We start from the raw sequence: 24,806 nt of genomic DNA, 5'->3' as shown, positions 1-24,806 counted from the left end.
CTGCATGGGCGCACATGACGTGCCCGTAGCTTCTGGCCACAGCCGGGGTGCTCGGTGTGGATGGACAGTCGCTCAGCAAGCAAGTGCTCAGTAAGGGGATGCACGGGACACTCAGAACACAGGGCTTCTCTCCCCGAACCACGCATCTGCCTTCCCGGAGGGGAGCCCGTGTCCGAGCTGCCCCACCCCCAACAGTCTGGAGGAGATGGTCGCCAGGGGCGCCAGCACGAGGAGTCAATATTTGCTGTGCTGGTTAGTCAGGCCTTGACCTCTGCCCGGGCGCCGCTGGCCGTCATTCCCTCCAGGCGGGGACTGGCCTGGGAGCGGCTCCCGTGGGGATGGGTCGCCACGGGCAGGGTGAGCACAGAAAGGGCTGGGCTGAGACGCTGGGTGGACCCCCACACAAAGAGTGACTGCAGGACATTTGTCAGTTTATCATGGGTGCCCTTGGGGCCAACACCTGTGGAAAGACGAGCAGGGGTGGGCGGAAGGAGCCCCGGGAGGCTGGGATAGGGCCCCACGAAGGCCTCGGCCAGCCGCACGGGGCGCTCTGGAGCTGGGATGGGCTCTCAGAGTCGCCTGTTGTGGGGGTGACCGGCCCACCTGGGTCTGTGCCCTTCACCGATGAGTCGCGGGATGCGGTACCCCTGAAAGCCATGACCTTGGAAGAGGCAGCTTTTTCAGCACCCCCAACCGGGGGAACAAGACCCTCCCGGCTGCTGGGGGGTCTTTTGTCTTCCACAGAAGTGGGGGGGGGGGCGGGTAATGATGCTGCTTCCCGTGCTGGGCTGTTGCAAGGATTCCTGTGCTAACGTGTAGGGCACGCAGAAAGGGGCCTGTAAATAAGTGTCAAAGAGATCGCTGCCCTCTGTCACTGTACCCAGACACCATCACCTCCCGGGCCCGGGAGGCCCCCTGCCCCCGCAGTCTGCCCCTCCACCCTCTGGCGTAACCTGTCATTCCGCTGCCTACAACTCCCCTTCTCTTGGCCAGAGCTGGACTTTCTCCAGCACGAAAGCTTGATGCGCACAGGCCAGGGCGGGGAGCGCCTTTGTTCCCATTCCCGGAGGCGGGCCCCCGCGGAACAAGGGCCACCAGGACCCCCGAGGGATTCCAGAGTCCCAGAGCTCAGCTCTAGGAGCTAGTCGTCTTCGCTACCGATCTCCCTTGGGATTGCCCCAAATGACGGGTGAGGCCGCCACCCACAGACCAGAGCCCCCGGCACACCCCAGCCCCTCTGCCCTCGGCCGAGGGCCCCAACGACGTCTTTATTTATCTTAACTCAGGTCGACTGGGTTGCTGTCCTTCCTGTGGACTCAATCTCGGAGTCTGTTCTGCCTTTCACTTCGCGTGCACCTGAGACAGACCTTCCCTTCTGTCCTCATTCCCGGAAACACACCTCTCTGCTTCCTCTCCGAGGGCTTTTGCAGACTTCTGTGAAATCGGGAGCAAGGGCCTGGGTGGGGGGTGAGGACTGATATTCCTCTTGCTGGACGGAGGTCCAGGGTCCCTGGCACAGGGCCGGGGGCCGGGGGGCAGCATGGAAATGGCAGCAGTGTCCCTCCAGAAGGCCTGTGTGGCTGGGGTGCCGTTTGCATTTCCGCCCTGCACTTAGGTGGTGCCTGCTGGGGCTGCAAGTGCGGAGCTGCCCAGGAGGACCGTGGGGCGGGGTGCCCTCCCCAGCACCACCTTCTTGTCAAACACCGCTGTGCTTTGCAGGCTGGGCATGAGCGCAGGAGCGGCCGGAATCAGAGAAGCCAGAGGGCGGTCCGCAGCCAGCCTTGCCCTCCAGGGAGCCCAGGGCAAGGGTGCACTGAAGGGGATCACCTGGGGGCCCGCAGTGGAGGGGGGGGGTGACACGTCTGCTTGGGGAGAAGGTGAGATCACCTCCAGGGGGCCGCCTGGAAAGGGCCGTGGGTCTGAGTGGGGAGGGGCGGGTCTCGGGCACGGAGGGCCACGGTGCAGTCAACCAGGGGCCTGTCTTCCTGGGCCCCTGCAGCCCGACTTCCTTAGATCACAAGTGTCTCATCTGGCCTTTTTCTCCTCGATTCCCTGTCTGCCTGCGTCCATCTGCTTTCTTCTATGTGATCCCCTCCCTCACTTCGCAGCCTAAACCCCCGGCCGCACCTCCTTGTAAAGATGCCCACACCCCTCTAGCTTGGGTACACTGTGGCATGGGGCCATGACTGCCCCACCCGGGCGGCTGGCCCCTACCCCTGTGCCTCCAGAGACCGCGGGCTGTCCTGAGAGCCCCCCCCCCACCAACCCCGTGTCCCCACGTACCTCCGCGGCCCTGGGGAGCACACCCCTGTCAATCATAGGGCCCGGCCTCTCCGAATTTGTTAGAACTGTGACTTTGCCCCCTTTTAAATTGATTACTTGGTACAGAAAAGTCTATGCGTGAGGCTGAGCCCCTGATGATGTACCAAGTGAACCAAACAGGCCCCGAGCAAACATGCCTCCGGAACGAACCCCAGGCACACAGGCAGGGCACCCAGATACACACAGAGCCAGCACGCGCCTGAGACGTGCGCACGGGCCATCTGTGCCCCACGCCTACACGGGTCGCACACGTTTCACACGCGTGAAACTCACATCCGTCAACACGTGCGGTCACGCGGCACATGGCATCGAACACTTGGCCGCGCGGCGCCCCTTCTTTGGGCATGCGCATCCTCAGACCCTCCAGGACGGCGCCCGTACCGCCCGACCCCCGCCGCTCACGGGCACCCGGCAGGGACCGCTGCCCCGGTCGCGCATCCGGGGACCCCCGGGCTTGACACCGGCTGGCTGATGGGTGTTCACTTGGTGACAGTTTCTGAGGCTTCTCCCTTTGTATTTTCCTCCATCAAACCACAGTTTGGATGCAATTCGATAAAAGTCTCCTGGACAACAAGTGACTGCAAGATGCAGCCCAGAGGCCGCGGCAGCTGCGGGCGTAGGGGGTGCAGTGGGGGGGGGGGGGGGGGGAGGGGCCGGCGGGAGGCGGGGGAGGGGACGGTCGAGAGAGGGAGCAGGCGGGGCCCGTCGCCCACGTCCCATCTGGCCTCCAGGCGGCCCGGCACCTGCCACAGCCTGCTGGGCAGAATCTGCCAAGCTTCAGTCCATTTTGCATCCACTATGGGAGTGAGCCACCGCGGCAGTGGGGGTCCTGCTTGCTGGGGCCCTATAGCGCCCCCTGATGGCGGCTGGCTGTGCAGGGAGCGCCGTGGGAGGCCCCCGGGTGCCCCTTCGGGGCAGGGGCTCCAATACACGTTCCGTACCTGGCGCCGAATGTCCAAGGTGGAGGAGGGCGGTCTGTGTGTCGCGCAACAGAGGCTGGAGAGGTTAGATGGCCTGCGCCGAGCCCCTCTGCTGATCGGGGAGGGCTACCGCGGGGACCTCACCTTCCCACGGCCCAGCCCTGAGCCGCCTGCAAACCCCCTGGGGAACTGGGCTCACGGAGGGGACACAGCGCGTGTGAGAGGGTCCCCACCGGCCTGGTTGAGGAGCTGTCCCCCACCACGTTGTGCTGCCCTTCCTGCCCTTCCGGAGATTAGGGTGATCCAGTGACAGCCCCCCCCCCCCCTTCAGCCCGCCTGGAGCTAAGGACGGGACTGGAGGGGACTGCATTCTGGATGTTGCTCAGACCTCTGCTAGGCCTGGCGAACCCATGGCACGGTGTTCAGAAGTTCTCCTGGCCCGAGTTTCCTGAAATATTGGAAAATGAGGCCAAGCGGCGCTCTCTGGGCAGATGTTCTGGGGGTCGTCACCGTGCCAGGCGGGCGCATCCTGCGGGCTACAGAGAGAGCACCATCATTGTATACTTCGGCTCTTTGCCTTAAGAAGTCCTCCTCCCCGCAAAGAAATCGCCGTCCTCTGGTGATTGTTTGGGACACGGGCCAGAGGAGCAGCAGGGTCCCGGGGAGCTTGAGGAAACCCCTTCAGGGCAGAGCTGTCCCCTGAGGCATCCACCCCGGGACTGGTGAGGACCTCTCCTTCCAGTCCTGTTTCTGGAAATAAGCAGGAAAGCCCCTTACTCAGCCTGCACTCAGATCCAGTTAAAATGACCAAGCATCTGCTGTATGCCAGAACTTTCCTCTCTGTCTCATGATTTGTTGTTTCCTCTCCCTGGACCTTCACCCGACTCCCTACTCAACTGCCTGCTTCTCGGAGACGCACTCCCTGACTGTTCCAGCTAAAATAGCCTGCGCCTCACGCCATCACTTTCCATCCCGGTGCTCAGGGCTCCTGAACTTGTATGTCTGCTCGCTTGTTTCCGGTCTGTCCCCCCTCACTGGGCAGGGGGCAGGGAGTTTCTCTGTCTTGGTCTTTGCCATAGTCCGTGCCAGGAATGGAGACTGGTGCCCCAGAAAACTGGAAAGAATATATGAGTTTTATACAATTGCTTTCAAATGCCTTTTTGTTAATGTTTTATGCTTATCTCTCTGTATATATAAGTGTATGTATAAATAACTATGTATACACAATAATATAATATGTGAACTATATAATAGAATATATATAATGCACTGAGGTAAAGTCACATGAGAGATATATGCACATATCTCCCACTATATAGTGTGTATATGCATGTGTATATGTGTGTGTGTGTGTGTGTGTATATATATATATATATGGTAAAACCTTGGACTGCAAGTAACTTGTTCTGTGAGTATTCCACAAGGTGAGCAAACATTTCTAATAAATTTTAACTTTATAAACCAGCAATGTCTTGCAATACAAGTAGTACGTGATGCCCAACGTCACATGACTACAACTGAGCCAATGGTTCTCTCTGTCTGTCTCTCTCCCTCTCTCTCTGTCTCTCTGTCTCTCACCGCAGGATTGTGGGTGATCATCTCCCATGCTCAAACGCTCAGTCTCAAGCCATGGTGTTTGGCAGAAATCAGAGATTTTTCAGGATGTTGGAAAGTTCCCGCAACTGGGACTCGTGTATTTTTTGTCGCTTCTAAGCACCTAGGGACAGTCCTTTGTTTTTCCATACAAGAGTGAGCTTAGGAATGCTTTGCTTCATTCTGGGTCATTGGCTAGGTTCCTTGTTAAAGTTGCACAAAAAGAAAAAGATGCCATTGAACCAACAAACAGCCGTGATTCCATCAGTGATAGTGAAAGTCGTCCTACACAATAACCCTCCTCTCTCTTGTCTCCCTCACACCAGCCACGAAGCTTTTCAAAGGGAAGTACAGGTTAATTTATTTTTGTCTTTATATTTTGCATTTTCCTTCTTTTGTTATATAATATCACAGTATTGTAATCATTCTTATATGAATATTTTTGGGTTGTGGAACGAGTCATCTGAGTTTCCGTGATTTCTTATGGGGAAGTCCGGTTTGATATACAAGTGCTTTGGATTACAAGCATGTTTCCAGAACAAATTATGCTCGCAAACCAAGGTTTTACTGCATATATATATACACACACAATACATATTTTAAAAAAGAAAGAAGCTGGGTGGGGAGAGTGGAAATTTGTATTTAATCCTAGACACCAGTCTGTGGTGTATTACCCCATTAAAAAAAATTTTTTTTAATGTTTTTATGGATTTTTGAGACAGAGAGACAGAGCATGAACAGGGGAGGGTCAGAGAGAGAGGGAGACACAGAACCTGAAACAGGCTCCAGGCTCTGAGCTATCAGCACAGAGCCCGACGCGGGGCGTGAACTCACGGACCGTGAGATCATGACCTGAGCCGAAGCAGGATGCTTAACCGACTGAGCCACCCAGGTGCCCCTGTATCACCCCATTTTAAGATGAGGCATTTGAAGCCCACAGAAGGTGTAATGCCCGTAAGCAGGGAGTCAGGATTCGAACTCATGGCCCCCCTGACTCCTAGCCCAGGGCCTGAGTGGCAGTGAGAACCTTCGGTTCCTGGTCCTGCTTTGCAGCCTGGCATGGAAGGAGTTGTCTGACCAGAGGACTGCACTGAGGGACCGCGCAGAGGGTAGGACCTCTCCCCAGGGGATGAGGGATGTCTCCCAGAGACAGGCCCAGGTTTGTGGTGTCCCTCCGTAGGAAAAGAATCAAATACAGGAAAGAGCCCTCTGCTCCCAGGAGAGAGACCCTGCAGCTGCTCTAAGCACACCGGCCCAGGACGTGGCGGGCCTCACTTCAGTATCGCCTTTGTTCTTCCAGGAAATAGTGGAAAACCCAGAATTCATCCTTGGAGGGGCCACCAGGACAGATATCTGCCAGGGGGAGCTTGGTAAGTGGGGGAGATGGGGCATGGAGAGAGGGGGGTTGGACAGAGCACCCGTAGGGGCCAGCAAGAGAGGGCCTCTGAGCTGCCTCCGTGACAAGGGCAGCACGGGACCCTGGAAACCCAAGGGGCACAGGGTTTGGGGGAACAGCACTGCTGCCCTCTGCTGCTTCCTCCTCTCCTCCCTCCCAGTCTGCCAGTCTGTGCCCCCAGATGGAGCCCAGAAGACTCTGGGCGGCTTGTACTCTTGTTCCCTGGGGGTGGGTGTGCCTACGGTGTGGGGCTCGCGACCAAGGAGTTTACAGAGAACAGAGATGCCTGGTGACGCCGGTCTGGCTCCCTGCACCATGACACAGCTAATACTCGCATTAACTCATCACCATGTCAGCCTCCCAGTGACCCTTCCAATTTTATAAATGAGAACCCGAAGCTGAGGGAGGCTAAGTAACGTGAGTCACAGGAGCGATAGCTGGGCGGTCGGGATCTGAACTTGCTCTTAACCATTATGCCGCCCAGGGGCTCAGACTTTGGGGCACCCCCCTCCCCCACCCCGGAGCTTCACAATCTCCTTCCTACAATTGATCCGAGAGTGTCCCCCAGTCAGTTACATTGGATCTTGCATTTCAGGATTTAGTCCAAAATTGGACTGGGTCTACCTTTATTCTATTCTATTTATTCTATTCTATCTAATAGAATATTCTATTCTATTCTATTCTATTTTACCTTCTAAAAAAAAAAAAATACCAGTGGAGCTGTAAGCTTATGAGGCCCGGATTCACAGCTGACCATGCTCAATGACCCAGCTACCCAAACATTGAACCCAGAGTCACAAACCTAGAGGGATGTTAGTTGGTAGATAGATTGATAGATAGATAGATAGATTGATTGATTGATAGAAGATACATAGACGATAGATAGATAGATAGATAGAAGATACACAGATAGATAATAGATAGATGATACATAGATACATAGAAGATACATAGATGATAGATAGATAGATACATAGATACATAGATACATAGAAGATACATAGATAGATGATAGATAAGATACATAGATGATGATGATGATGAAGATAGATAGAAGATACATAGATGATAGATACATAGATACATAGATGATAGATACAAAGAGAGATACAATGATACAACATGAGTCCACTTACCCATGGATTTTTTTTTGTATAAATATAGTATTGTACTGCCAATGGATTTTCTCTTCCTCATGATTTTCTTACTAACATTTTCTTTTTTCTACCTTAAAAATTTTTTTAATGTTTACACTTAACATTTCAGAGAGACAGAGCACGAGCTGGGGAGAGGCAGAAAGAGAGAGGGAGACACAAGCTCCAAGCTCCGAGCTGTCAGCACAGAGCCCGACGTGGGGCTCGAACCCATGACCCGTGAGATCATGACCTGAGCCGAAGTCGGACGCATAAGCGACCAAGCCACCCAGGCGCCCCTCCGGCTTACTTTATTGTAGGCGTGCAGTACAGGATACATATAACATTCAAAATATGTGTTAATCGACTTATCACTAAGGCCTTCAGTCAACAGTAGGCTACCGGTTGTTAATTTTAGGGGGAGCCAGAAGTTATACATGGATTCCCAGTTGTGCCAGGGATCGGTGCCCCTTACCCCATGTTGTTCAAAGGTCAACTGTACATAGATGATAGAATTAGACAGCCTAGCTAGAACTTTGACCTTCCGAAACTATTTACATTCAGATTGGTCTTCACTTGTTGAGGGTAAGCCTTCTCCGGGAGACTCTGTCTGTCCCTTCCTCATCTTCTCTCTCATCTCACCCCCAAACTCTTCCTCTATCTCCCTTCACTGCCCCCTCGCTTAGAAAGTCATTGTACAGGCTTCTTTGTGTTTCAAAGTTTTGGTTTGTCACAGGAGTGCAAACACCCATTTGGAATTACAACTGCATATTTAACCTTAGCTGGTGTTGATTGTAACTATTATTTTGTTTTCTTTATTTTTTTAGTGTTTATATTTTTGAGAGAGAGAGAGAGAGAGAGAGAGAGAATGAGGGGGGAGGGGCAGAGAGAGAGAGACACACAGAATCCAAAGCAGGCTCCAGGCTCTGAGCCATCAGCACAGACCCCGACGCAGGGCTCAAACTCACAGACCGCGAGATCATGACCTGAGCTGAAGTCAGATGCTTAACTGAGCCACCCAGGTGCCTCTGTAACTAGTACTTTATAACAATTTTATTATTTCCAAATACTGTGCATATGTGTGCACTTTTATGACACTTTTATTATTTCCAAATACTGTACATATGTGTGCACAACGAGGGCTAACAATAAAATGAACAGCTGTGAGTCTGCCACCCAAAATAAAAGCTAGAACATCACCATCTCCCACGTCTCTCGGTTGGCGGCCCCCTGCCTGCTATTGTCTGTTCATCCGGCTGCCCAACAAACTGACCTTGAGAGGGTACCCTTATTCTGGGCATAGCGCTGGGATAAGCAATACCCTGCATCCGTATGGGCCCAGCAGAGATAAAGCAATATTGCTCTGCTCTTGAGTCTTCCCCTTTGGTTTAAGTTGTGTGAATAGCCCCGGCTTCTGAATCTCCTCCTTCAAACGCTCAGGGCATTCCTGGCTGAAGAGACACGATCTGCCACACTCTCAGGAAAAGAAAGGCATTTTCCTGCACCAGGCAAAGCCATAACTTGGAGAAGAGTGGGGAGGAGGTCAGCCCCACAGCAGGGGCCCCTCCATCAGACCCCAGAGCTGAAAGCAGGGACCGCCTCCCAGGAGGCACTCAGTGAACCTTGCTGAACAAGTGATCCTGTGTCCTTTCTCATTACCATCTCCCCAAGGCCGGACCCCAGGCTGCCAAAGAGCGGCTGAGGCATTCGAAACCTGTGGCCTGTGCCCCCTGGGGGACACCCTAGGGAAAGCCAGAAGCAGAGCGACTCTGGGAGTCGTTTCCATGATGCTAGGCCTTCTGTGAGTCTCTCCTGCCTGTGCACAACAATCAGAAAGGGGTCATGGGGTATATGGTCTTTTCCAGAAATGTGAGCCCCGGGGAAACCCGGCTGAGGGCAATGGGGTCTTGAATTCCAACGACGGTGGTGGTATCTATGGCAAACAGATAGATCTGGGAGAAAACAGAGGGGTTCCTGTTGGTTAAATGGATACTTCCAAATATCTGCTCACCCCTAGTTCCCAAGCAGCAATGAAGAGAGGGGCTCATTCCATTCTCAACGCGGGCAAGTGGCTGCGTCCGTCTGGTACAGCGCAGATCACTATGGTCTGAGATCTGACTGCACCTTGCAGTTGTCCTCTAGATGTGTGTTATCATGAAGACATCGCTGCAGAAATCCGTAGATCAGTCAGCAAACCTTGACAATGAAAAATAATTGGAGGCGCGCCTGGGTGGCTCAGTCGGCTGAGCGTCCGACTTCGGCCCAGGTGGTGATCTCGCAGCTCGTGAGTTCAAGCCCCGCGTTGGGCTCTGGGCTGACAGCTCAGAGTCTGGAGCCTGCTTCGGATCCCGCGTCTCCCTCTCGCTCTGCCCCTAACCCACTCGCATTCTGTCTCTGCCTCTCTCATAAATAAACATTTTTTAAAAAGTTAAAAAATAATAATAATTGGAGCTACTGCGATCTCTAACTACACTGAGTCTGGGCTGTGGGGAGGCCTCGGTGCCGTAAATATACTCCCCAGGCACTTGCAAGGGCTATTTCTGAGGGCCCCCCAATTTCCTGGGCTGCGCTTATGAATTGCCTATTTACCCAGCGCACGCTGACACGGACATATGGAGGCTTCGCCCTCTGGAGGGGAAGTCTCTGGAACTGCACAGAGCTGATGCATAATGGAGCATATGTCTGAAACCCAAGTGAGCGTATCCTATAACGCTGGCCAGCCGACAACAGCTGTGCGTGATAAACCGGGCAAGGGAAGAGCCAGGAAGGGAGGCAGAAGGTGGCGGGGGGGGGGGGGGGGTTGGTGGGGAGCAGAGGTCTTTGGTGGTATTCTGTCCGTTTCCTTAAACGCGGAAAAGACGCGGCCACATCTGGAACGCCCCCACTTCTGCTTCTGGCGTAGAGTTTCCCAATTTACTGTGAACTGGGCGATGAACACTGTGATTTATGGCCTTCATTTCGCAGGCGACTGCTGGCTATTAGCTGCCATCGCCTCCCTGACGCTGAATGAAAAAGCTCTGGTTCGAGTCGTCCCCCAGGACCAAAGCTTTGGACCCGGTTATGCCGGGATATTCCACTTCCAGGTAAGAGGGGGCCTTGGCCGGTAGAGCTAGGTCTTTGGGGTCCAATGTGACACCACCCGCCTCTTCAGCTGCTTGGTAATCCCGGGAGGAATGCGCCCCCATCTGTGGGAAAGCCGCACCCCAAACTGGGCTTTGTCAAGGGCTAACGTCTAAACGCACTCGAAGGACCGCGTTCGGAATATATCCAGAACTTTGGCAAGTCTGCAGGCCCACGCTACAAGTTTTCGTCTTTGGAATATCTTGTGCGTTCAGCGTAAATGGCCTAAAACCTTATACCTCTCAGGGAGTGGATTATTTCTCATATTTTTCTCAAACCAAGAGATTCTCCTTATTGATGAAACACAGATTTGGAAACGTGTGTGAGGGTAAGAAATAGAAACAGAGAGAAGCACTGAGACGTCACCTGCTGGGGTCCTGGCAGGACACGCGTCGCCCCCGTGGGACCCGCGCAGAGCCTCACGTGGGCACGGCCTGCCTGGGAATCCGTTTGCAGTTTTCTTTCCACTCTGTTCCCTGTCCTCTCCCCACCTCTCCCTGTAGTCCCTGTGCAGAGCTGCCCACCCACGGATGCCCGCCCATCCCTGTGCCTATGTGGGTGACCTCAGGCAGATTTCCTAGGGACCCCGGCCTTCACAAGCTGTCTGGAGAAACAAGGACTGATATCGAGCTCGTGGGGTGTTCACAGAACTAAAAGGATCCGATGAAGGGAGCAGCACGGGGCAGGCACACATTTCTGTCCCGACACGCCTGGGCCAGCCCCGTCCCCTCCGTCCCCAAGGCCGGCAATCTGAGTTCTGACATGGATGCACTCACACACGTGTGCATGCATGCACACGAATGCACGCGTACACGTATGTGAACATATGCGCTCACACATGTACCTGGACTCGCTTATAGGTACGTGTGTGAACATACAACGCATGCGCGCGTACATACGGGTGCACGCACGCTCACCTGGTGTCGGCACACGTGGCACGAGTGCGCCCCACCACAGCCTCTCTCTGCGTGTGAATGGCCAAAAGAGATCAGTTATAGAGTTTCCGCCCCCGGGCAAGGAGGCAACTCAAGAGGCAGGGACATCCAAGACAACCTGCGATTGGTGGAGAGAGGGACATGGAGATGCGAGCTGCGCAGGAGCGGAGCAAACCCCACACGACCCCCTTCGCTCGGGAGAGAGGAGCTAACTCGGCCCACCCTGCAGTGTCCACGTGTGACCCTGGCTTTGATGGGTCGACACTGGGTCTCCAATCCGCTGCCAGCGGTGGGGTGGGATGCTTGGTGGACAAAGTCCAGGGGACCCATCATGGAACCCACGTGTGAGTTTCCTCAAGACCCTAAGGGAGGTTTGGTCGGAGGGAGGAAGTGCCAAGGGAACCCGGGGTGGGAGAAAGAGCCAAGCCTTTACAGATGGGGCTGGACCTCCCCTGTGCCTCACCCCCATGGTTTCCATCTCCATCCGGCCAACAGTTCTGGCAGCACAGCGAATGGCTGGATGTGGTCATCGATGACCGACTGCCCACCTTCAGGGACCGCCTGATCTTCCTCCACTCGGCCAACCACAGAGAGTTCTGGAGTGCCCTGCTGGAAAAAGCCTATGCCAAGTGAGTGCCCCCTGCAGGGCCAGGCCAAGGGCCAGGCAGGTCCAAGAAGTGGTCTCTATCCCCAGAGCCTTTTCAGAGAGCTTCAATGACCAGGGACACAGAGTTCACAGGTGTGGCCCCGTGTGGCCAACCTTCTAGGGGCTTGGTCAGGCTCGGAGGTGGAAAAGGAAAGTGTGGATAGTTTTCCTGTCATGGCTTAGCTGTGTCCATTCTTGGGCAGAGTGGTGACACACGTCCCTCTTCTCTCCCTGTGTCACGAATCTGGCCTTCCGAAGAGCTGGGAGGGGAGGTGGAAGAAACTCTGGATGTGTTGACAGATCTTGGCTCTCCCGACTTCCCACTGAGCACTGTTACAGCTCAAACATCTGGGCTGTGGTAAAATTTACCATTTTAATCCTTTTTCAGTATACAGTGCCATGACATTCAGTGCATTCACATTATTGTGCAACCGTCACCTCCAGGGGCCACAGCCTGTGCTTTCCAGGGCTGGGTGGGCATAGCTTCCTTCTCGGTGAGCCCAGCACAGGGAAATCCTCCCCCAGCAGCCCTGGAAAAGGCTTTGGGTCAAGAATTCCAGCTGGTAGGAGTCAGTGGAATATGAAGGGTATTCACTCAAAGAGTGAAGAATAAGTTTCCTAAAAAAGAAAATCTGTGTTTAGTTTTTGGTCATTAGAAGAGGCCCAAGATGATTGGGATACACCTCACCAAAAACATGGACAAGGGGCAAATAAACACATGGAAAGATGCTCAACATCATTTGTCACTGGGAAACTGTAAATTACAAACAATCGCGAAATACCACCACACACGTACAGCATCAATTTCTGACAAAGATGTGGGCAAGAGGAACTCTCATTCATTGGTGGGAGGAGCCAATGAATGGCCATGGGGGGAGCCATGGTGGCCCAAATGGGTCATCCATTTTGGAAGACAAGTTGGCAGTTTCTTACAAAACTAAACACACTCTTACCTAATGAATCATCAGTCACATTTCTTGGTAGGTGAGTCGGGTAAAAAGTCATTTCTACCCAAATGACTTGGATACAAACTTAGGTCCACACAAAACCTGAACACAAATGTTTTTAGCCCCATTATTCGCAATTGTCAAAGACTGGAAGCAGCCAAGGTGTCCTTCAAGATGAATGGGTAAATAAATGTGGTACTTTCAGGCAATGAAGCATTATTTAGTGATTTAAAAAAATGAGCTATCAAGTCATGAAAAGAAATGGATGAATCTTAAACGCATATTGCAGAGTGAAAGAAGCCAATCTGAACACACGACATATTGTATGATTCCAACTGTATGACATTCTGGAAAAGGCAAAGTTATGGAGACAATAAAAAGATCAGTGGGGGCGCCTGGGTGGCGCAGTCGGTTAAGCGTCCGACTTCAGCCAGGTCACGATCTCGCGGTCCGTGAGTTCGAGCCCCGCATCAGGCTCTGGGCTGATGGCTCGGAGCCTGGAGCCTGTTTCCGATTCTGTGTCTCCCTCTCTCTCTGTCCCTCCCCCGTTCATGCTCTGTCTCTCTCTGTCCCAAAAATAAATAAACGTTGAAAAAAAAAAATTAAAAAAAAAAAAAAAAAAAAAAGATCAGTGGTTGCCAGGAGTTCAGGGGGAGGGACAGAGAGGAGTAGGGATGAATATGTGGAGCACAAAGGATCTTTTCTTAGGGTGGCGAGACTATTCTGTAGGATACTGTAATAGTAAATACATGATGCCATTCATTTACCAAACCCATAACCCTTTACGGCACAAACAATGAAGCTTAATACAAGAAGATTTAAAAATCATCGAGAAGGATGAAGAATCCCAGGATGAAATGCAGGCTATGCATTTCATTTAACTATATCACAAATTTATGAAACAAACTCACTGGAGGGTAGGAGAAAAGGGAGATAACCTGAGTAATGGTGGAGATGAGTGGGGTCTGTAAGATTAACGGCAAGAGGAATTGTACACGAGCATTCTACTTGGGCTGATAAAGTTGTTTCTCATGGGGCACAGGACAACATTCTGATACCATTATACATTTATAATTGTGTGTGTGTGTGTATGATATATGTGCTATATATGTGTGTATATATATAATACATATATTATGCATATATACATGTATCATATATATGTTTTGTAATATATATGTTTCATATATAATATATGATACATGTATATAATTGTGAATTGAACAATTAAGGCAGGTGGTCGAGCTAGGTTCTTCACAGTTAGAGAGGAGGTTACAAAGAAGCAAGGGGAGGAGGCTGGAATAATGCATGTTGTCATGGGTTAGGACTGGCGACTCAGGCTGAACTCACGTCTTGTTTAAAAGAGATGGTTTCATAAAGATATATGTATATATACAGGGTCAGTGTATATACATTATTTCCCCGCTTTGTCAGCAGAGATGGCCTAGAAACAATGGCAGCCCCACAGCAACAAGCACTCCTACTTCTCGGGTCTTGGTCTCTAAATACCATTTTCCAATGAAAGGAACCAAGGCTCCGTGGAGATAAGGCTGATTGTAGGACAGGGGTGGGAAATTCATAAGACGAGCCTAGAGCATCTTGCAGTAGTAAGGAGTGAGAACATGTTTTAGACACACACGCACACACACACGCACACACACACTGATGGGGTTATGTCAAAGGGACCCAGGAGCCAGCTGGAGAAGCTGAAAATAGCCAAACCTAGAACAGTGTGAGGAACAAAATAAGTAAAGTTGTATTGGATTATAAGCCAGAGTACGAAGCAAATACCCATGAGTCCATTCTGATATAAACAAATGACTGAATACATAAATCGGAGAAAAGAATAAATCTACCCTGTAGAAGAATTGCAAGTCATCTAAGGTTGAGCAAAACTCCCTGCTCCTTAGCTGCACGTAATGACATCCTTCCAAAGGGGACGGCGTGGACAGGGGGAGAGAGAGTAACTATCTAGTGGGGAAACCTAACAGGCATGACCTCACCCAGGTGGTCAAGGCACCATGGGCAGCGATAAGTCATGGTGACATCTGGGCCCTGGATGTGACGTGATGAGAAGGACACCTTACTTCTGTGGTCTCCCTCCCCCAAACCCATAACCCCGGTCTAACCAATAGATAAACAACAGACAGATCCTAATTGAGAGAGATTCTACAAAACACCCGACAGTATTCCTCGTAATTGTCAAGGTCATAGAAAGCAGGGAAAGTCCGAGACACTGTCACAGCCAAGGAGACATGAGGACTAAGTGTGATGTGATATCTTGGATGGGATATCCTGTTCTTGGAACAGAAGAAGGATATTAGGTAAAAACTAAAGACATAAGAAGAAAGTAAGGACCTTAATAATAACAATATATGGGTTCAGTCACCGGGAACAAGTACACCACACTAACGTAAGATGTTAACACTAGGGGAAATTGCGGGCGGGGGGGAGATGGGAACTTTCTGTACTATGTACAATTTTTTCCTTAAATCTGAAACTGTTCTAAATGGGAAAGTTTGTTTTAAAATTCAAGCAGGATGCCTATATGTGTGTGTATGTGTGTGTGTGCACGTATATTAATTATATTATATTATATTAACTTATATGAATATAAGTTATTATATTAATAATATTAATAAAAATACAACTAATATTAATAGAATTTAATATAATAATATTAATATAAATTTATATATAATATATAAGCAGGCATAGGGCTTTACCTGATATGAATTTATATTAATAAAACTTATATTAATAAAAAATACAACTATGAGAAAAAAGGTTGGGATTATGCAAGACCAGAAAGGAAGAAAAAGATCTTCAACTTTGTCTCAGGTCTACATATAGCTGACACCTTCATGGTCAAGCCCTGTTCTGTGTAAGATGAGAGAGAAGGAGGGAGGGAGAGAGGGGAGGAGAGAGAGAGAGAGAGAGAGAGAGAGAGACTCATTTAAACCTCACAGCAGTCCCAGGAGGGAGCATACACCACCCATCACTCCCATTCTGCAAATGAGGAAACTGAAGCATTGGGTAAGGGAGGTGTCCCCAGAGCGCTCAGCTTGTACATTGTGGATCCAGCCCTTGAACCTGCAGCCGGTCAGGGACCAGAGTCCACGCCCTTTACCACCACAGCCAACTGCTTGTCTCACAGAAAGCCTGGATCCTTGGAGCTCCAGGGAAAGCCCTATGCCTGCTTCCCATCTTCCTTCCGCACCACCCAGCCAGGGCAAGGCCCTGAACGACGGTCCCTACAAGTTAGAAAATCTTTGGCCGAGGGGCGCCACCTGGTGGTCTTCCTGGTTCCCTGCAACGGTGTCCGTGCTTCCTTGCCGCCCTTGCAGGCTGAGCGGTAGCTATGAGGCTCTGAAGGGAGGCAGCGCCATCGAGGCCATGGAAGACTTCACCGGGGGTGTAGCAGAGACCTTTGCAACTAAAGAGGCTCCAGAGAACTTCTATGAGATTCTGGAGAAGGCCTTGAAGAGGGGCTCTTTCGTGGGCTGCTCCATTGATGTAAGTCGTTCACTGGCTTGTTCACATGCCCGCCCCTGTCCTGGGGCTGGGGATCTGGGCCAGCTGCCCTGGCCTCGTGTGAGGAAGAACATAACTTTCAGGCAGTGGGAGGGTGGTGTCAATGTTTATTTATTTTCATTAAAACAGAGGTTTTAATTTCATGTTTTCCAAATTACAAAGTTGGGGTGTACTTACTGTAGCCAGTGGGACAATCGTGCGATCTATAAAGGCAAATCCCTATCTCCCTCCCCAAGTCCCAGCCCTGTGACACCGGGTGTGTGCCCTTCACGCCTCGCTCTTCTTTGTACACACAGGCATGCGCATACATACACAACCACAGCAGAAGTTTAGTTTGGTTTTACTAAATGGAATCTTACTTTATACTTGCCTGAATTTTTTTTTTTTTTTTTTTGCTTCGTATATCATTAAAAAATTCGTATCTGTAGAGAGGACTCTCAATGTCTTCATGCGTGCAAACACACACACATATAATTTTATCCCAGCTAGTTGTTAGAGTCCTGTTCAAGCTTTCTGTCTCCTCTTGGGTCGACCTTGGGAATGTGTTCTTTGCTACTAAATTATCCATTTCGTCTGTGCTTTCAGGCGTGTGACATAGGGTTGTCTACTGTTAAATGCCGGCTATCCTCTCTTGGGTGTATGGGATCTTACTTCTATCTTGTGCCGTGCTGCATGATGGGGGCGGTCAAGTTGCTCTGTTTGGGCACAAAAAGTGAACTTGTCGCGGGGTTCAGGGTCTCCTCACCCTGGCGCGAGGCTATGCTTCAGGCACGTGGCTCGAAGGGGCCAGCCCCGGCCTGGAGCTCGGTCTGGGCAGAGAGGGAAGGGTTAAGGTCCCCAATGGGTCCAGCGGTGCTCTTTTTGTGTTCCAGATCCGAAATGCTACAGAGTCTGAAGCCCGGACACCTTTTGGTCTCATTAAGGGCCATGCCTACAGTGTGACAGGAATTGACCAGGTAGGCGATGTGAATCCCTGTGGACAGGGTATAGGAATAGCCTCGGTCGTGCTAGTCCCTTGTACTTATTTAGTGTGTCACATTATATATATATATATTTTTTTTTTTTTTAATTTTTTTTTAACATTTTATTTATTTTTGAGACAGGGAGAGACAGAGCATGAACAGGGGAGGGTCAGAGAGAGGGAGACACAGAATCTGAAACAGGCTTCAGGCTCTGAGCTGTCAGCCCAGAGCCCGACGCGGGGCTCGAACTCACAGACCGTGAGATCATGACCTGAGCCGAAGTCGGCCGCTTCACCGACTGAGCCACCCAGGCGCCCCTATATTTTTTCTTTTTAACATGGTTCCTCAGACACTTAGGCAAAACGTTTTGGAGGATGCATGCCCAGAGGTGGGACTGCAGGATCTGAGGCATGTACTTAATTGCCTAAATAGTGCCAGATTACTCTCCAGAATGGTAGCAACACGCTGCGATTCCACCAGTACACGTGTCAAATTGTCCCCTCCTCGAATTTCTGCCAACAGCCGGTCTTTGCATTTTGCCAAACAAACGGGTATGAGGTGATCTTGCATCATTGTTTTAATTTGTATGTATCCGACTGCCAATGACTTCGAGGGTTTTACATTTTATTTTATTTTTTCTGTTTTTAATTTAAATTTTAGTTAACATACCGTGCAATATGGGTTTCAGGAGTCGAATGCGGTGATTCCTCACTTACATACGACACCCAGCGCTCATCACAAGTGCCCTCCTTAATATCCCTCACCCATCTGGCCCATCCCCTCCCTCCCTCCCTCCCTCCCTCCCTCCCTCCCTCCATCAACCCTCAGCTTGTTCTCTGCCGTTAAGAGTGTGATCTCGTTAAGAGTACCCCTCCCATATTTTCATGTTTTGTTTCTTAAATTCCACATATGAGCGAACTCATATAGTATTTGACTTTCTCCGAGTGACCTATTTCACTTAGTATAATACACTCTAGCTCCACGTCGTTGCACATGACAAGATTTCCTTCTTTTTGATGACTGAATAATATTCCATTATATATATCACATCTTCTTTATCCATTCATCAGCCAATGGGCATTTGGGCTCTCTCCATAGTTTGGCTATTGTTGATAGCGCTGCTGTAAACATTGGGGTGCATGTACACCTTCCAATCTGTATTTTTCTATCCTTTGGTTAAATACCTAATAGTGCAATTGCTGGATCATATGGCAGTTCTATTTTCACTTTTTCGAGGAACCTCCATACTGTTTCCCAGGGTGGCCGCTCTGGTTTGCTTCCCACCAACAGCGCAAGAGGGTTCCCGTTTCTCCGCCTCCTCACCAACACCTGTTGTTTCTTGCGTGGTTAATTTTAGCCACTCTGACAAGTGTGAGGTGACGTCTCATTGTGGTTTTGATTTGTATTTCCCTGATGATGCCTCCAGGTTTTTTTTTTTTTCTTTTTCAGGATGGTTTTCTTTTTCAGGGGTCTTTGTGGTTCCGTGCAAATTTTAGGATCGTTTATTCTAGCGCTGCAAAAAAATGCTGGTGGTATTTTGATAGGGATCGCATTAAATGTGTAGTATTTATTTTGGGTAGTATTGACATGTTAACAATTTGTTTTTCTAATCCATGAGCATGGAATACTCCCTGTTCTGTTCTACACATTCAAATGTCTACAAAGACATGGAATACTTTTCCATGTCTTTGCGTCCTCTTCAATTTCTTGCATAAGTCTTCTGTAGTTTTCAGAGTAAAGATCTTTTGCCCCTTTCGTTGGGTGGATTCCTAGGTATCTTACTGGTTTTGGTGCAACTGGAATTGGGATTGATTCCTTGATTTCTTTTTCTGCTGCTTCATTAGTGGTGTATAGAAATGCGACACATTTCTGTAGTTGATTTTATATCGTGCAACTGCTGAATTCATGTATGAGTTCTAGCGATTTTTTTGGTGGAGTCTTTCAGGCTTTCTACGTAGAGTATCATGTTGTCTGCAAATAATGAAAGTTTGATTTCTTCCATGCCGATTTGGATGCCTTTTATTTCTTTCTGTTGGCTGGTTGCCTGGTTAAGACTGGTTAAGACTTCCAGAACTACGTTAAATAGTAACAGTGAGAGTGGACATCCTTGTCTTGTTCCTGACCGTAGGGGAAAGGCTTTCAACTTTTCCCCATTGAGGATGATATTAGCTGTGGGTCTTTCATATGTGGCCTTTATGATGTTGAGATGTGTTCCATCTATCCCTACTTTGTTGAGGGTTTTTATCAAGAATGGATGCTGTGTTTTGCAAGTGCTTTTTTTGCATCTATTGACAGGATCATATGGTTCTTATTTCTTATACTTTCTTTTATTAATGTGGTGTATCCTACTGATTGATTTGTGAATCTTGAAGCAACCCTCAGGGCATCACAGTCTAAACCACACTTTCAGATATTTTTGAGGATGTCTCATCTAAAGGATGAGAGACAGCTGGAATTCAAAAGAGCAAAATAGGAGAGAGGAGGGAGAGAGAGAGAGAGAGAGAGAGAGAGAGAGAGAGAGAAACATGTGATTCCACCAGAGTAACAACCCTGTTTAGCTGGTGTGGGAGCCTGGGCTTTGTTTTTTCTTTTTTTTCTACCCTAATTCTACCAGTCTTGTACTGGTCATAGTTCTCTAGAGAAACAGAACCAATAAGATATAGATAGATGAGGGGTACCTGGGTGGCTGAGTTGGTTAAGTGCCCAACTCTTGATCTTGGCTCAGGTCATGATCTCACAGTCTGTGCTGACAGTACAGAGCCTGCTTGGGATTCTCTCTCTCCCTCTCTCTCTGCCCCTCCCCAGCTCATAGTCTGTCTCTCTCCTTCTCTCTCTCTCTCTTAAAATATACTTTAAAAACAATTTTAAAATATAGATAGATGATAGATAGATAGATAGACAATGAGGAATTGGGTCACATGATTATGGAGTCTGAGAAGTCCTGTGATCTGCCATTTGTAAGCTGGAGATGATGTTCTGGCCCAAGTCCAAAAGACTGAGAACCAGGAGAACCAAGGGTACATGTCCTGGTCTCAGAGCAAAAGAGGACCAAAGTCCAAGCTCAGCAGTTAGACACAGAGTGAATTCTCCCTTTCCTCTACCTTCTGTAGTTCTATTCAGACCTTCAAGTGATCAGATGAGGTCCACCCACACTGGGGAGGGCCATCTGCTTGACTCAGTCTACCTATCCTAATCTCCTCTAGAAACACCCTCACAGACACACCCAAAATGGTGTATAACCAAATATCTGGGCACCAGTGGCCAAGTCAGGGTGACGCATAAAATTAACCTTCAAAAGTCCTATTCTCTGCAGCTATAGTCCAGGGTGGAACTGATTCCCGGGGGCTTCCAGACCCAACGGCACACCATCCTGACTTCTAATGAGTGCTTGGTTTGGACAAGCGCTCCTGGGGGACACGTGGGAAAGAGAAGCAAAGGGGATGACCTGGAAGAGGAGGACAAGAAGCCAAGGGCTGTATCCTCTCAGGTTCAAGTTCAACGAAGTCCGAAGGCTTGTCTTTGCCCACTTCATGCTTCTGTTGGACAAGTCTCAAACCCGGTTTGTAGAGGACACCGGCACTTCTGGTCTCCTCCTGTTGCCACCCATGTTTTGAGAAACCCAGTCCAGAGGAGTGGGAAGTAAGGAGTGCAGAAAGAAGCCGGTCCTTCCTCCTCACCAGGGGATACAGTTGCATTCTTTAGAATTAAAACTGTTTGCAAAGTGTTCTTACCTCCTCCTTCCCACCCATAATGCCTGGCCAATCACTCCCTTGGGTAGGCAGGTGGTTTTTTTCTTTTTGGCAGGTGATTTTTAATGTTACATCTTCCAAATATTATTTTAAGAAATAGAAACCTTTCATCACATCTGTTCAGTTGTTTTTCCTTTCTCTCCACCTATAAGGGATTTACCTTCCGTGAACAATTCTCTTCATGGACATCTTACATGATGAGCTACGGGCTGCATCTTGGACCCTGGAGAGGTTACACCAACTTAATTTTTACACGTCAAAAATATAATTTGTGCCCAGTGCATGAGGGTAAAGAGTTTTGAGCTAAAATTTCTGGTTCACTGGTGAACAAAAGTCATTTACTTCTACTCTCTTTCCTCCGAAATCTTTCTAAATGCACTGGCCCTCTCTCCTGGTCCAGGGCAGAGCACGGAGGCCATGACTGCATCATCCTTCTTTACCGGCCCAAGGGTTCTCCATATGGACAGCAGAAATCTTCACCTGACACCTGAAAGTGGGGGGGAGATTGGATTCAGAAGGCTTGCAAGTGGTTTTTGTTTATTCATTGTTTACATTTCCAGTGTGTGCTTGCATAATTTTCACTGATCCATGAGTAAGATGTTACGGATGAAGAAAACTCACTCCATGAGTACTTCTGGCCACTCTTTACCGCTCGCTGTGCTAGACGCTGAGGGTACACTGATAAATAAGACTTGGTCTCCGCGTCTAGGGAGAGTCCAGTCCAGACAGAAAACTCGTTCATCTGAAGATTCGTGTGGACTAGTTTCTTGTTATTTATAATTCTACGTTATTTCCCAGCTGCAGTGCAACCATCGTGGGTGATTGATATAACGGTGTTGGTAACGCTAGCCATTATGTTCACTAGGAACTAGAAAATTCCAAGGGCCAGTGAAGAGTTGATGAGTTTCGGGGCGCCTGGGTGGCTCAGTCACCAGAGCAGCAGACTCGGACTCAGGTCATGATCTCGCGGTTGACGAGTTGGAGCCCCGCACCGGGGTCTGTGCTGACAGCTTTGGATTCTGTCTCCCTCTCTCTCTGCCCCTCCCCCACTCATGCTCTGTCTCTCTCTGTCTCAAAAATAAATATAAACATTTAAAAATTAAAAAAAAAAAAGAATTGATGAGTTTGGACATGGCTTTAGCGTGTCACAGTCAAGAGGCTTTCAGTAAATCCAGCCCGGGCTGGAGGTGAAGCACTCTGAGGTCCACATGTGAATATATAATCTCCCTGGTGTTTTTCCCCTCCAGGTAAACTTCCAAGGCCGGAACGTGGAGCTCATCAGAGTCCGGAACCCTTGGGGCCAGGTTGAGTGGAACGGGTCCTGGAGTGACAGGTCAGTCCCCACCTCCTTGCCTTCTGGGGCACAGAGGGGCCAGCACTGGTTTGTGCAGATGTATGAAGAAGGGGCCCTTGGTCTACAGCTCCCAGTTCCCTCCTGACTCTTGTTCAGGTTCCTGCTTCTGGGTGGCCTTACTTCCTCCCTTTTTAGCCCTCTGGTCCATCATGTAGTCAAAATGGAACACCCTTATAATGGCTTAAAAATTTTTTTTAATGTTTATTTATTTTTGAGAGGGAGAGTGGGCGAGGGGCAGAGAGAGAGGGAGACACAGAATCTGAAGCAGGCTCCAGGTTCTGAGCCATCAGCACAGAACCCACAAACTGCGAGATCATGATCTGAGCCAAAGTCGGTCGCTTAACCGAATGAGCCACCCAGGTGCCCCTAATGTCTTTTTAAACTTTCCAATAATTGTATTTATGTCAGTGGATGTATTCCCTCCCATGGCAATAGTTCATATCCCCATGGTATTGTGAAAGGCTTGATCTCCAATTATGGTAGCTTTGATATTTGGTATGTATGTGTTTTGGGTGGGGCTGGGGTGGCAATGAGTATTTTGGGTGTGAGGATCCCTGAAATATCACCAGGCAGGTCATTCCAGGGTTCTCTCTCATTGGTCAGTGACCACTGGCCAGAGGCCCGGTGGCCCAGTGGAGAGACAGAGGAAGCGCGACAGGAAATTCATCCATTACAGAGCAGTCAGCCAGGGTTCTTTATTTGGTCCCCAGTTATAAAGAAAGTTTTGTTTTGCAGGTGTGTGTCCCCTCCTTGTCCCTCGGGAAGCGGCCCAGGTGACGGGGACCAGGGAATGTTTAGATATGCTTGGGCGGGGCCCACCCTGCCCCTGCCCCTGCCGTCTTGGGGTCCTGCTGTCCCAGCCCCGCCCGCTCATGGCTCGTGGGGCCCTGGGGAGACCTCCGGCAAGTCTCGAACCTGAATAGATCTTGAGCTCCTGTTTGTCCTCTGCTCACAACAAAGCCACCGCGGCACAATCGTCAGCGCGTCTGTGTCTCCGTTAACTTGACTCCAGCCCGAGGGCACAGCACACGCCCCCTCGGAGGCCAGGCCTCCCATTGCTGCTCTTGTCCCCCTACCTGCCGCCCCGGTTCGGCTCCTGCCTCCTCAGAGCCCGGGAGCTGTGGCCGAGATGGATTCACACCCGAGCAGCATCACAGGAGGGAAGAGAGCGGCCTCCCTCTCCTGGCAGAAATGGAAAGCACAGAAATACTGAAACCCAAATGAACGAGACGGCTTCCTATCCTGCGTAGACTCATCCTGTCCTTCAGTTTAGAGAACACGCGGCGTAAAAGAGTGAGGGGTCCCTTTCTCCTTCTCCTGCGAAACACGCAGAGGGCGAAATAAGGAGAGTGCATTTACTGGGGTCAAGGCCGGACGCTCCCGCTCAGCCTTGGGGTGATGGAGGGCGGGTCCCCATCCTGATTCCTGATCCTGACCCCCTGTTACGACAGAAGTGCTGAAAGCGCTCCTTAGCCAGTCTGACCGCTATCAGGGGGGGTGAGCCCCGTGGAAGGTAATGGTTCAAAAAGAAAATAATGGCTCTTAGTTCTGCTGTTCCAACCCTGGCGGGCAGGACCTGGAGAGGGGCTCCTTCCTCCTGGGAGGGGCCCATGCAGGGCGTGGGTGAGGCGGGCAGCCTTGGCTGAGCACCACACTGGTGGTGACTCGGCCTGAACTCTCTGGGGGTGGCTGCGGGGGTCGCGGAGACACAGCGAACTCGGAGGCGAGGTGGAACTCTTGGGTTTGGAGGCGGGTGGTGACGGCTGCCCACCTGGGTGCCCTGGTCCACGAAATGGGCCCGTGAACCTCACAGAACCCCACCTGGCTTCCTAGCACGGTCACGTAAAGAAGGTGTTTGACGTGTGGAATCTCAAGCCCAGGTGAACATAAGGCATTATTACCATCACCTGTCAAAACGTCGCTTACAAACGAAGAGGCGAGGCCAGGAGATGCTCCCGGGCACGCATTTCAGTCCACTCGTGGCTTCCAGTTGGAAGTTTCTGCTACCCTGCTGGTGTTCAACATCCTATGACGGCCCCATGAGAATCCCCCATGGAGGAGGTTCAAATGACCCCAAGGGCCTTTTCCATCGGCTGCTTTTGGACGCTCACTTTTCAACCAGCCTCCAGCTCCCCTGGGACATTTCTGGGGCCCAGAGAGCAGTCACTGACCGGGACCATTCCCCACATGGCCAC

The 24,806-nt window shown here is 50.3% G+C and overlaps 1 protein-coding gene across 1 annotated transcript in view; it reads left to right on the top strand.

Moving 5' to 3' along the window:
• The first annotated feature begins 3,120 nt into the window (after positions 1-3,120).
• CAPN9 (calpain 9) overlaps positions 3,121-24,806 on the top strand; it is a 40,733-nt gene continuing 19,047 nt past the window's right edge. Inside the window, exons 1-7 of the mRNA XM_049645984.1 lie at positions 3,121-3,459; positions 6,136-6,205; positions 10,329-10,447; positions 11,915-12,048; positions 16,360-16,528; positions 17,419-17,502; positions 22,505-22,590. Coding sequence (XP_049501941.1) covers positions 3,121-3,459; positions 6,136-6,205; positions 10,329-10,447; positions 11,915-12,048; positions 16,360-16,528; positions 17,419-17,502; positions 22,505-22,590 — 1,001 coding nt within the window. The remainder of the gene's footprint in view (positions 3,460-6,135; positions 6,206-10,328; positions 10,448-11,914; positions 12,049-16,359; positions 16,529-17,418; positions 17,503-22,504; positions 22,591-24,806) is intronic.

The sequence above is a fragment of the Panthera uncia genome, chromosome D2 (genome assembly GCF_023721935.1).
Source record: "Panthera uncia isolate 11264 chromosome D2, Puncia_PCG_1.0, whole genome shotgun sequence".
NCBI lineage: Eukaryota > Metazoa > Chordata > Mammalia > Carnivora > Felidae > Panthera > Panthera uncia.
The sequence above is the reverse complement of the archived record's forward strand: the minus strand, read 5'-3'. Positions and strand labels throughout refer to the sequence as shown.